The 13,531-nt window shown below is 44.3% G+C and overlaps 1 protein-coding gene across 4 annotated transcripts in view; it reads left to right on the forward strand.

The window, feature by feature from the left end:
* Nucleotides 1-13,531, forward strand: part of LOC115174050 (protein tyrosine phosphatase type IVA 3) — a 58,684-nt gene that overhangs the window by 41,108 nt on the left and 4,045 nt on the right. For all 4 annotated transcript variants that reach the window (XM_029732678.1, XM_029732679.1, XM_029732676.1 and 1 more), the window contains exon 4: nucleotides 12,039-12,169. In XM_029732678.1, the coding sequence (XP_029588538.1) occupies nucleotides 12,039-12,169 (131 nt within the window). The remainder of the gene's footprint in view (nucleotides 1-12,038; nucleotides 12,170-13,531) is intronic.

Below are 13,531 nucleotides of genomic sequence, written 5' to 3' on the forward strand. Positions count from 1 at the left end.
TTCCGTTACCTGTAGTCCACAATCATCTCCTTTGCCTTGATCACATTGAGAGAGAGGTTATTGTCCTGGCACCACACGACCAGGTCTCTGAACTCCTCCCTATAGGCTGTCTCATCAGTGATCAGGCCTACCACTGTTGTGTCATCGGCAAACTTGATGTTGGAGTCGTGCCTGGCCATGCAGTCATGAGTGAACAGGGAGTACAGGAGGGGACTGAGCACGCACCCCTGAGGGGCCCCCATGTTGAGGATCAGCGTTGCAGATGTGTTGTTCCCTACCCTGCAAGAAAAACAGTCCTGTAGCTTAGCATCTGCTTCATCTGGCCACTTTATTATTGACCGAGTCACTGGTGCTTCCTGCTTAGTTTTTGCTTGTAAGCAGGAATCAGGAGAATATAATTATGTTCAGATTTACCAAATGGAGGGCGAGGGAGAGCTTTGTACGCGTCTCTGTGTGGAGGAAAGGTGGTCTAGAGTTTATTTTTTATTTTTTTATTTTTTTCCCCCCCCTCTGGTTGCACATTTAACATGCTCATAGAAATTAGGTGAAACTGATTTGAGTTTTCCTGCATTAAAGTCCCCAGCCACTAGGCGTGCCGCCTCTGGATGAGTGTTCTCCTGTTTGCTTATGGCCATATACAGCACATTGAGTGCGGTCTTAGTGCCAGCATCGGTCTGTGGTGGTATATAGACGGCTATGAAAAATATAGATGTAAATAGACCGCTGCTGCTGTCTCTAGAGAGTTGAAAACAGCAGGTCTGGGACAGGTAGCACGTCCGGTGAACAGGTCAGGGTTCCATAGCCGCAGGCAGAACAGTTGAAACTGGAGCAGCAGCACGGCCAGGTGGGCTGGGGACAGCAAGGAGTCATCAAGCCAGGTAGTCCTGAGGCATGGTCCTAGGGCTCAGGTCCTCCGAGAGAGAGAAGGAAAGAGAGAATTAGAGAGAGCATACATTAATTCAAACAGGACACCGGAAAAGACAGGAGAAATACTCCAGATATAACAAACTGACCCTATCCCCCCGACACATAAACTACTGCAGCATAAATACTGGAGGCTGAGACAGGAGGGGTCGGGAGACACTGTGGCCCCATCGGACGATACCCCGGACAGGGCCAAACAGGCAGGACATAATCCCACCCACTTTGCCAAAGCACAGCGCCCACACCACTAGAGGGATATCTTCAACCACCAACTTACCATCCTGAGACAAGGCCGAGTATAGCCCACAAAGATCTCCGCCACGGCACAACCCAAGGGACGGGCGCCAACCCAGACAGGAAGATCACGTCAGTGACTCAACCCACTCAAGTGACGCACCCCTCCTAGGAACGGCATGGAAGAGCACCAGTAAGCCAGTGACTCAGCCCCTGTAATAGGGTTAGAGGCAGAGAATCCCAGTGGAGAGAGGGGAACCGGCCAGGCAGAGACAGCAAGGGCGGTTCGTTGCTCCAGTGCCTTTTCGTTCACCTTCACACTCCTGGGCCAGACTACTCTCAATCATAGGACCTACTGAAGAGATGAGTCTTCAATAAAGACTTTAAGGTTGAGACCGAGTCTGCGTCTCTCACATGGATAGGCAGACCATTCCATAAAAATGGAGCTCTATAGAAGAAAGCCCTGCCTCCAGCTGTTTGCTTAGAAATTCTAGGGACAGTAAGGAGGCCTGCGTCTTGTGACCATAGCGTACGTGTAGGTTTGTACGACAGGACCAAGTCGGAAAGATCGGTAGGAGCAAGCCCATGTAATGCTTTGTAGGGTAGCAGTAAAACCTTGAAATCAGCCCTTGCCTTAACAGGAAGCCAGTGTAGAGAGGCTAGCACTGGAGTAATATGATCAAATTTTTTGGTTCTATTCAAGATTTTAGCAGCCGTGTTTAGCACTAACTGAAGTTTATTTAGTGCTTTATCTGGGTAATCGGAAAGTAGAGCATTGCAGTAGTCTAACCTAGAAGTGACAAAAGCATGGATACATTTTTCTGCATCATTTTTGGACAGAAAGTTTCAGATTTTTGCAATGTTACGTAGATGGAAAAAAGCTGTCCTTGAAACAGTCTTGATATGTTCGTCAAAAGAGAGATCAAGGTCCAGAGTAACATAGCAGTGAAAGTTAACATTATGTTTCCGAATGACATCATCAAGAAGTAAAATATATAGTGAAAACAATAGTGGTCCTAAAACGGAACCTTGAGGAACACCGAAATTTACAGTTGATTTGTCAGAGGACAAACCAGGCCAGAACTTGTCCGTGTAGACCAATTTGGGTTTCCAACCTCTCAAAAAGAATGTGGTGATCGATGGTATCAAAAGCACCCTAGGAGCACGAGGACAGATGCAGAGCCTCGGTCTGACGCCATTAAAAGGTAATTTGCCACCTTCACAAGTGCAGTCTCAGTGCTTTGATGCAGTCTAAAACCAGACTGAAGCGTTTCGTATACATTGTTTATCTTCAGGAAGGCAGTGAATTGCTGCGCAACAGCTTTTTCAATTTTTTTGGAGAAGAATGGGAGATTCGATATAGGCCTATAGTTTTTTTTTATATTTTCTGGGTCAAGGTTTGGCTTTTTCGAGAGAGGCTTTATTACTGCCACTTTTAGTGAGTTTGGTACACATCCGGTGGATAGAGAGCTGTTTATTATGTTCAACATAGGAGGGCCAAGCACAGGAAGCAGCTCTTTCAGTAGTTTAGTTGGAATAGGGGCCAGTATGCAGCTTGAAGGTTTAGAGGCCATGATTATTTTCATCATTGTGTCAAGAGATATAGTACTAAAACACTAGCCTGTGTTTTAGTAGCCCGAAATGGTTTCTTGGTAGCTAGTTGGCTGGGCTAGCTAAAGCCAACTTCATACATTTGCTAGGTGGCTAGTAGTATTACAGATACATTTATTTTATTTTAAACAGGACAAATCTGAGGGAGCACGTGTCCCTGTGCCCCCTATGGGAATGACACCTCTGCTACCTCCCACCCTCTCCTTTATCTCTGTTGGGGAAATCTGGAGAGATCTAGTGAAAGGGCTTTTACTTTATTAACCTGTCTGGGAACGTGGGATGCTTGCGTCCACAGCCAGTGGAATCGCGTCGCGCGAAATACAAATACTTCTATATGCTATAACTTCAATTTCTCAAACATATGACTATTTTACACCATTTTATAGATACACCTCTCCTGAATCGAACCACGTTGTCCGATTTCAAAAAGGCTTTACAGCAAAAGCAAAACATTAGATTATGTTAGGAGAGTACCCTGCCAAAACAAATCACACTGCCATTTTCAAAGCAACTAACATGCATCACAAATACCCAAAACACAGCTAAATGCAGCACTAACCTTTGACAATCTTCATCAGATGACACTCCTAGGACATCATGTTACACAATACATGCATTTTTTGTTCGATAAAGTTCATATTTATATAAAAACAGCATTTTACATCGGCGCGTGACGTTCAGAAAATATTTTCCCTCAAATGCTTCTGGTGAATCAGCGCTACAATTTACAAAATTACTATTCGAAAACATTGTTAAAATGTTATGTCATTCAAAGAATTATAGATTAACATCTCGTGAATGCAACCGCATTGCCAGATTTAAAAATAACTTTACTGTGAAATCACACTTTGCAATAAACAACGTAGTATGCTCAGAAAAATAGGCTAGGCGATACATGTTAGCGCCATCTTGGAACCATCTAAAATCAAATATACTATTGTAAATATTCCCTTACCTTTGATTATCTTCATCAGAAGGCACTTCCAGGAATCCCAGGTCCACAACAAATGTAGTTTTGTTCGAAAAAGTTAATAATTTATGTCCCAATAGTTCCTTCTTGTTAGCGCGTTCCGAAGGCTACTCATAATGTACTGAAGCGTGCGGGACTTGTCGTCACGAATGTGCAAAAAATATATATTTACGTTCGTTCAAACATGTCAAACGTTGTATAACATAAATCTTTAGGGCCTTTTTCAACCAGAGCTTCAATAATATTCAAGGCGGACGATTGCATTGTCTTACAAAACATTTCAGAACAAAAGGGTTCCCATGGGCGCCCGCGTCATAGTAGTAATGGCCCTCCCACTGTGACCAACTTCCCAAGCCTCTCTTTGGGTCAGTTTCTACCATAGAAGACTCAAACCACTTTGTAAAGACTGTTGACATCTAGTGGAAGCCTTAGGAAGTGCTAAATGATTAATAAGTTCCTGTGTGTTTCAATGGCAAAGGCTTGAATGTGATTCCACACATCAGATTTCCACTTCCTGTTAGGATTTGTCTCAGGGTTTTGACTGCCATATGAGTTCTGTTATACTCACAGACACCATTCAAACAGTTTTAGAAACTTTAGTGTTTTCTATCCAAATCTACTAATTATATGCATATTCTAGTTACTGGGCAGGAGTAGTAACCAGATTAAATCGGGTACGTTTTTTATCCGGCCGTTCAAATACTGCCCCCTATCCCCAACAGGTTAAGCAATCAGCTGTCCAGTGCCCCAAAATATCAACAACAACAATTATTATAGCTCTATCTGTCTGGCCTGCAGGGTGTTTTGCCTAGAACTATTACAACTGAATAACTGTTGTAATAGTGAAGAAACAGGTGATGTGACGTTTTTCAGTTGAAGTGTAAACTCAATTGGGATATCACTGTTAACTAGGAATTGATTATAGTGAATTGTATGTTTATTTAATATCTCCACTGCGATTTGATGTTCTGGAGGCTGTGAGTTGCCTTGGCTACAGGATTTCACAGCTAGGGTCTCATAATTGGATAGTTAATATGAACGGTGTGTTCTGTGTGTTGAGAGCATGGTATTGGAGCAGGTCATCTTGTATCTATGACATTCTAAAAAGCATTCCGAGGTCACGTTGACCGGAATGGAACCCTGGGGCTGTGTGTGTGTGTGTGTGTGTGTGTGTGTGTGTGTGTGTGTGTGTGTGCCAGCATGCGAGGTGCGCGCGCACGTGTGATCATACCTCGTTTCCGAAGTAGGCCAGTGCTGCTGCTGTTTCTGCCCTGTTGAGCCCATATTACCTCAGCCAACATCATGCAGCAGCTTACAACATGTACTACACTGCAAATATTTAGGCTTCAGGAGCTGATGCTAGAAAGCCTAGGAAAACAGTAAGACACAGCCCAAGGCAAATAAACAGCCTAACCCCCAAATGAGAGATGGTCTGTTTTGGTGGTGGCTGCCGCCCCAGCTGCCTGGTAGGGATTATGTGTTTGTGCGTGCCTGCGTACACGTGTGTGTGGGCTTTGTGGGGGTAAGAGGCTCTTGGTCTCTGCTTCCTCATCAAAGGCCAACTCCCTCCTCTCTTAGGTGTTACTGTGGTAATTCCACACTGTTTACTATAAACACCTACAGCTAAACTACCAGTCAAAAGTTTGGACACACCTACTCATTCCAGGGTTTTTCTTTATTTTTACTATTTTCTACATTGTAGAATAATAGTGAAGAAATAACAATTATGACATAACACATGGAATCATGTAGTAAGCAAAAAAGTTTTTAAACAAATCAAAATAGATTTTATATTTGAGATTCTTCAAAGTAGCCACCCTTTGCCTAGATGACAGCTTTGCACACTCTTGGCATTCTCTCAACCAGCTTCATGAGGTATTCACCTGGAATGCATTTCAATTAACAGGTGTGCCTTGTTAAGTTAATTTGTGGAATGTTTTTCCTTCTTAATGTGTTTGAGCCAATCAGTTGTGTTGTGACAAGGTGGGGGTGGTATTCCGAAGATTATTCCTATTGGTAAAATACCATGTCCATATTATGGCAAGAACAGCTCAAATAAGCAAAGAGAAACGACAGTCCATCATTACTTTAAGACATGAAGGTCAGTCAATCCGGAAAATTTCAAAAACTTTGAACGTTTCTTCAAGTGCAGTCGCAAAAACCATCAAGCGCTATGATGAAACTGGCTCTCATGAGGACCGCCACAGGAAAGGAAGACCCAGAGTTTCCTCTGCTGCAGAGGATACGTTCATTAGAGTTACCAGCCTCTGAAATTGCAGCCCCTGTAAATGCTTCACAGAGTGTGACAGACACATCTCAACATCAACTGTTTATAGGAGACTGCGTGAATCAGGCCTTCATGGTCGAATTGCTGCAAAAAAAGAGTACTAAAGGACACCACTAAGAAGAATAGACTTGCTTGGGCCAAGAAACCGGAGCAATGACATTAGACCGGTGGAAGTCTGTCCTTTTGTCTGATGATTCGAAATGTGATATTTTTGGTTCCAACCGCCGTGTCTTTGTCAGACGCAGAGTAGGTGAACAGATGATCTCCGCATGTGTGGTTCCCAACCGTGAAGCATGCAGGAGGAGGTGTGATGGTGCTTTGCTGGTGACACTGTCAGTGATTTATTTATAATTCAAGGCACACTTAACCAGCATGGCTACCACAGCATTCTGCAGCGATACGCCATCCCATCTGGTTTGCGCGTAGTGGGACTATCATTTGTTTTTCAACAGTACAAAGACCCAAAACACCTCCAAGCTGTGTAAGGGCTATTTGACAGAGAAGGAGAGGGATGGAGTGCTGCATCAGATAACCTGGCCTTCACAATCACCCGACCTCAACCCAATTGAGATGGTTTGGGATGAGTTGGACTGCAGAGGGAAGGAAAAGCAGCCAACAAGTGTTCAGCGTATGTGGGAACTCCTTCAAGACTGTTGGAAAAGCATTCCAGGTGAAGCTGGTTGAGAGAATGCCAAGAGTGTGCAATGTTGTCAAGGCAAAGGGTGGCTACTTTGAAGAATGTAAAATCTAAAATATATTTTGATTTGTTTAGCACTTTTTTGGTTACTACATGATTCCATATGTGTTATTTCATAGTTGTGATGTCTTCACTATTATTCTACAATGTAGAAAATAGTAAACATTAAAAAAACCTGGAATGAGTAGGTGTGTCCAAACTTTTGACTGGTACTGTATGTGGGACTATTGTTGAGAGGTATGAGTTAGTGATGCATTTTAAACGCTCCCCAGACAGCCAGCCAGGTTTGTCCCTCCCTCCCTGGAGATCAACAGGGCCTGAGTCCAGACCACTGTGGCTGATACTGTAGATCAACAGGGCCTGAGTCCAGACCACTGTGGCTGATACTGTAGATCAACAGGGCCTGAGTCCAGACCACTGTGGCTGATACTGTAGATCAACAGGGCCTGGGTCCAGACCACTGTGGCTGATACTGTAGATCAACAGGGCCTGGGTCCAGACCACTGTGGCTGATACTGTAGATCAACAGGGCCTGGGTCCAGACCACTGTGGCTGATACTGTGACTAGATCAACAGGCCCTGGGTCCAGACCACTGTAGCTGATACTGTAGATCAGCAGGGCCTGGGTCCAGACCACTGTGGCTGATACTGTGACTAGATCAACAGGGCCTGAGTCCAGACCACTGTGGCTGATACTGTAGATCAACAGGGCCTGGGTCCAGACCACTGTGGCTGATACTGTAGATCAACAGGGCCTGGGTCCAGACCACTGTGGCTGATACTGTAGATCAACAGGGCCTGGGTCCAGACCACTGTGGCTGATACTGTAGATCAACAGGGCCTGGGTCCAGACCACTGTAGCTGATACTGTAGATCAACAGGGCCTGGGTCCAGACCACTGTAGCTGATACTGTAGATCAACAGGGCTTGGGTCCAGACCACTGTGGCTGATACTGTAGATCAACAGGGCCTGAGTCCAGACCACTGTGGCTGATACTGTAGATCAACAGGCCCTGGGTCCAGACCACTGTGGCTGATACTGTGACTAGACCAACAGGCCCTGGGTCCAGACCACTGTGGCTGATACTGTAGATCAACAGGGCCTGGGTCCAGACCACTGTGGCTGATATTGTAGATCAACAGGGCCTGAGTCCAGACCACTGTGGCTCATACTGTGACTGTAGATCAACAGGCCCTGGGTCCAGACCACTGTGGCTGATACTGTAGATCAACAGGCCCTGGGTCCAGACCACTGTGGCTGATACTGTAGATCAACAGGGCCTGGGTCCAGACCACTGTGGCTGATACTGTAGATCAACAGGGCCTGAGTCCAGACCACTGTGGCTGATACTGTAGATCAACAGGGCCTGGGTCCAGACCACTGTGGCTGATACTGTAGATCAACAGGGCCTGGGTCCAGACCACTGTGGCTGATACTGTCCAGACCACTGACCAACTGAGGACCGATGATTTTTACGCGCTTCAGCACTTGGCGGTCCTGTTCTGTGAGCTGGTGTGGCCACTTTGCGGCTGAGCTGTTGCTCCACTTCAAAATACCAGCACTTACAGTTGACCGGTTCAGCTCTAGCAGGGCAGAAATTTGACGAACTGACTTGTTGGAAAGGTGGCATCCTATGACTGTTGCCATGTCAAAAGTCACTGAGCTCTTCAGTAAGGCCATTCTACTGCCAATGTTTGTCTATTGAGATTTCATAGCTGTGTGCTTGATTTTATACACCTGTCAGCAACGGGCGTGACTGAAATAGCCGAATCCACTAATTTGAACGGGTGTCCACATACTTTTATTCAGTGCCTTCGGAAAGTATTCAGACCCCTTCTAAAATGTATTAAATACTTTTTTCCCTCATCAATCTCCACAAAATACCCTAAAATGAGCAAAAAAAACAGGTTTTTAGACATTTTTTTGTGAATTTTATGTATATTTTTTTAAACATACAGTTTAAGTTTACATACACCTTAGCCAAATACATTTAAACTCAGTTTTTCACAATTCCTGACATTTAATCCTAGTAAAAATTCCCTGTCTTCGGTCAGTTAGGATCACCACTTTTTTTTAAGAATGTGAAATGTCAGAATAATAGTAGAGAATGATTTATTTCAGATTTTATTTTCTTTCATTACATTCCCAGTGGGTCAGAAGTTTACATACACTCAATTAGTATTTGGTAGCATTGCCTTTAAAATTGTTTAACTTGGGTCAAATGTTTCGTGTAGCCTTCCACAAGCTTCCCACAATAAGTTGGGTGCATTTTGGCCCATTCGTCCTGACAGAGCTGATGTAACTGAGTCAGGTTTGTAGGCATCCTTGCTCGCACACGCTTTTTCAGTTCTGCCCACAAATTTTCTATAGGATTGAGGTCAGGGCTTTGTGATGGCCACTCCAATACCTTGACTTTGTTGTCCTTAAGCCATTTTGCCACAACTTTGGAAGTATGCTTGGGGTCACTGTCCATTTGGAAGACCCATTTGCGACCAAGCTTTAACTTCCTGACTGATGTCTTGAGATGTTGCTTCAATATATCTACATAATTTTCCTGCTTCATGATGCCATCTATTTTGTGAAGTGCACCAGTCCCTCCTGCAGCAAAGCACCCCCACAACATGATGCTGCCACCCCGTGCTTCACGGTTGGGATGGTGTTCTTCGGCTTGCAAGCTTCCCACGTTTTCCTCCAAACATAACGATGGTCATTATGGCCGAACAGTTCAATTTTTGTTTCATCAGACCAGAGGACATTTCTCCAAAAAGTACAATCTTTGTCCCCATGTGCAGTTGCAAACCGTAGTCTGGCTTTTTTATGGCGGTTTTGGAGCAGTGGCTTCTTCCTTTGCTGGGCGGCCTTTCAAGTTATGTCGATATAGGATTCGTTTTACTGTGGATATAGATACTTTTTTTTCTTCATTTTGACTCAAATGATGTAAGTTAGCCTATCAGAAGATTATAAAGCCATGACATAATTTTCGGGAATTTTCCAAGCTATTTAAAGGCACAGTCAACTTAGTGTATGTGAACTTCTGACCCACTGGAATTGTGATACAGTGAATTATAAGTGAAATAATCTGTCTGTAAACAATTGTTGGAAAAAGTGCTTGTGTCATGCACAAAGTAGATGTCCTAACAGACTTGCCAAAACTATAGTTTGTTAACAAGACATTTGTGGAGTGGTTGAACAACTTGTTTTTATGACTCCAACCTAAGTGTATGTAAACTTCCGACTTCAACTGTACCTTATTTACATAAGTATTCAGACCTTCTTTTGCTGTGAGATTTGAAATTGAGCTCAGGGGCATCCTGTTTAAATTGATCATCCTTGATGTTTCTACTACTTGATTGGAGTCCACCTGTGATAAATTAAATTGATTTGGAAAGGCAAACAATTGTCTATATAAGGTCCCACAGTTGACAGTGCATGTCAGAGCAAAAACCGAGCCATGAGGTTGAAGGAATTGTCCGTAGAACTCCGAGACAGGATTGTGTCGAGGCACAGATCTCGGGAAAGGTACCAAAACATTTCTGCAGCATTGAATGTCCCCAAGGACAAGGTCGCTTCCACCATTCTTAAATGGAAGAAGTTTGGAACCACCAGGACTCTCTTCCTAGAGCTGGCCAAACTCAGCAATCGGGGGATAAGGGTCAGGGAGGTGACCAAGAACCCGATGGTCACTCTGACAGAGCTCCAGAGTTCCTCGGTGGAGATGGTTGTCCTTCTGGAAGGTTCTCCCATCTCTGCAGCTTTCTACCAATCAGGCCTTTATGGTAGAGTGGTCAAAACGAAGCCACTACTCCATAAAAAGCACATGACAGCCTGTCTGGAGTTTGCCAAAAGGCAACTAAAGACTCTCAGACCATGAGAAACAACATTGAAATCTTGGGCCTGAATGCCAAGCATCACGTCTGGAGGAAACATGGCACCATCCCTACGGTGAAGCATGGTGGTGGCAGCATCATGCTGTGGGGATGTTTTTCAGCAGGAGTATTGTGTTAAAAAAATTCATCCATTTTAGAATAAGGCTGTAACTGTGGAAAATGTGAAGGGGTCTGAAAACTTTCCGATTGCACTGTGTGTGTGTATATATAGTGTGTGTATATATAGTGTATCTTGCTGCCCTTTGTAAACACAGATCTAAAATGAGAATTCACAAACGCATTCTGTCAGCAGACAGCGCTCTAACTGATTTGTACTGTAGCTACTGTCTCCGGTGCTTTTCTCTTTGTAGCCAGCCTATTTCTCAGGTAAAATGCAAGATTAACTTTTTAAGCAAAAAATTGTAAATATAGCTGGCTACATAATTTTTATGATAGGCCTACACATTAGACATATGGACATGCATAGTGTTAGCTTTTTCATTGTAAGCTCATTTACTTGTGGCTGCCAGCCAAATAGCATTGCACTTCTGTTGTCATCTGATGAAAATGAATTTATTTTCTGCTGAATGTGTTGCACTAATGTATCTTCTGTGAAGGAAAACTATAGTTGCACGTCCCTGATCACTCTGTTGAGGAAACAAAACACTTTCAATATAAAACGCGACACAGCCGGACTCACCTGCTCCCACTTTCACCCGTTGTGCTATTTACTAACAAACACGTGACTGGATAAACTGTTATGGGGAACTACTGTAAGCTTCATAATGTAAAATAATGTGACAGGTGAAATGAAGAACACAATCTGCTTCATCTCCTAATGTATTACACAAGTTAACTGCAGATATTTACTTATAAAAAATATCTACAAATATTAAAATGTATTGAAAAACTTCAAATAAATAGTTTCAATGGTATTGAGAAACCATCCCAAATACCCTGGTATACTGTATATACGGTATACCGCCCAATCCTAGTATGCATGGCATTGCAGTGGCATGCAAACCAATGTTTTCACCACTGTGGTCACCTGAACTTTCATTTGAAACAACTTTGTGAAGCTTAGAAAATGACAACAGAGAACACTTCCAGTACAGTCAACACAACATTCCGAAGTGAGCAACAGAACAGTGAACAACAGAGAACAGAACAGTGAACAACAGAGAACACTTCCAGTACAGTCAACACAACATTCCGAAGTGCTATGGATGAGATTCCAAACCTTACTATTTCCCAGGAGCGTCGTGTCGTTAATGCTGCAACACATCGCACCGAAAGTAGATCTAGTGTTAATCTGCCGATCGTTTTCACAAGATTCTATATGTAAAATCGGTGCGCTAATTATGTTCAGAGGTGCTAAGTACTCTCAGCCAGCAAATGCTATTGGTGTGTCTGAGCCCTAAGGCCGCAGTCTATCTCTCTCTCCCCAGGACTGGCAGTTTGATGACGGCGCGCCCCCTCCCTCTAAGGTGGTGGAGGACTGGCTGAGTCTGCTAAGGTCCCGTTTCCTAGAGGATCCAGGCTGCTGCGTAGCTGTGCACTGTGTGGCTGGACTGGGCAGGTGAGGGGACCAGCTCAGTTGGTAGAGCATGGTGCTTGCAACACCAGGATAGTGGGTTTGATTCCCGGGACCACCTATATTTAAAATGTATGCACACATGACTGTAAGTCACTTTGGGTATATGCATCTGCTAAATGGCTATTATTATTATTATTATTATTATTATTACTATTATTGATTCTCTGTATTAGGGGACCAGTAGGATGCTCTGTAATGAATAGACAAGCGTTTGAGTATTCATGCATATCATTGCCTATAATCAGATCAAGGGGACATTTTTGATTTAAGGTTAACAAGGTATCACAGGGAAGAGGATCCAGAGGTTGTGTTGACTGTCACTGAGCTTTGCACAGTGCTTACCAAGTTTATCTTCCAGTTGGTTAAACCTGGGTCACGGGAGGCTCATTCTCACTGTACCCTCACCTCTCCAAGTTCAAGGATAGGATATGCACCTCTGGTTGCGTCCCGAGTGGCACCATTCCCTGTACACTGTATATGGTGCCGTTTGGGACATACCCATTGTTAATCTCTAGGGAAAGGAAAAGGGGCCTTCTGAGTAAGACAGATAATGGCGGCGAGTGTCCTTCTAGCTCAGCGCTTCAGTGTGAGTTTTCCCAGTACCCACTCTTCCTCTACACAGCCTGGTAACCAAAGGAGTCGGCAAGAAATCACAAAAAGATCTGGGACCAGACTAATGCGTAGCTGCCCACCCCATCAAACTGAACAACCTCTTCTAGACCTGTGTCTGTAGACTCAGACCCCCTCCCTGTCTCCCCTTCTCTCTGAGGGCTAGCTAGCTAGCCTAGCACTGGGCCAAAGTCAACACAAACAGTCCCCTTGGTGCCCCCGTGCTGCAGCAATTCAGTAATCCCACAGTATTATTAGAGGCACCGGGGGGTGAAGTCTGAAGACGAAACAGGAAGGAGGCATTTGTTTTTGCGGTCTCCTCTTCACTGTACGTACGCTGGGCTCTTTCCATGACCTTTTAGCTGGGATCAGGCCCGGCCCCAGTCGGAGCGGAGCAGGGGCCAATACCCTATAATTGAATCTGCTGTTCCATCCCATTCCATCTAGTGTTTATATCAGGCCCCAGACCAGCAGCCCAGTAACTAGAGATGACCCTGGATCCACCCCTCTGTCTGCAGCAGGGATAGGCTAACTTTCCCTCCTGTCGTTTTGAAGCTGTGAAGTGAGAAAGTGAGCCATTCTAGCTAGCAACCGCCCCACTGGGACAGTTGGTGTCGCTCCCCACTGGGACATGTTTTTGAACAATAGGACAGTATTATACTGATCAGACTTTGTGTAAACACACAGTGTGGCTGCTGCTCTTCTTATTAGAGAGTGTGGCGCCACACACACACA

The sequence above is a fragment of the Salmo trutta genome, chromosome 34, assembly GCF_901001165.1.
Source record: "Salmo trutta chromosome 34, fSalTru1.1, whole genome shotgun sequence".
Taxonomy (NCBI): Eukaryota; Metazoa; Chordata; class Actinopteri; order Salmoniformes; family Salmonidae; genus Salmo; species Salmo trutta.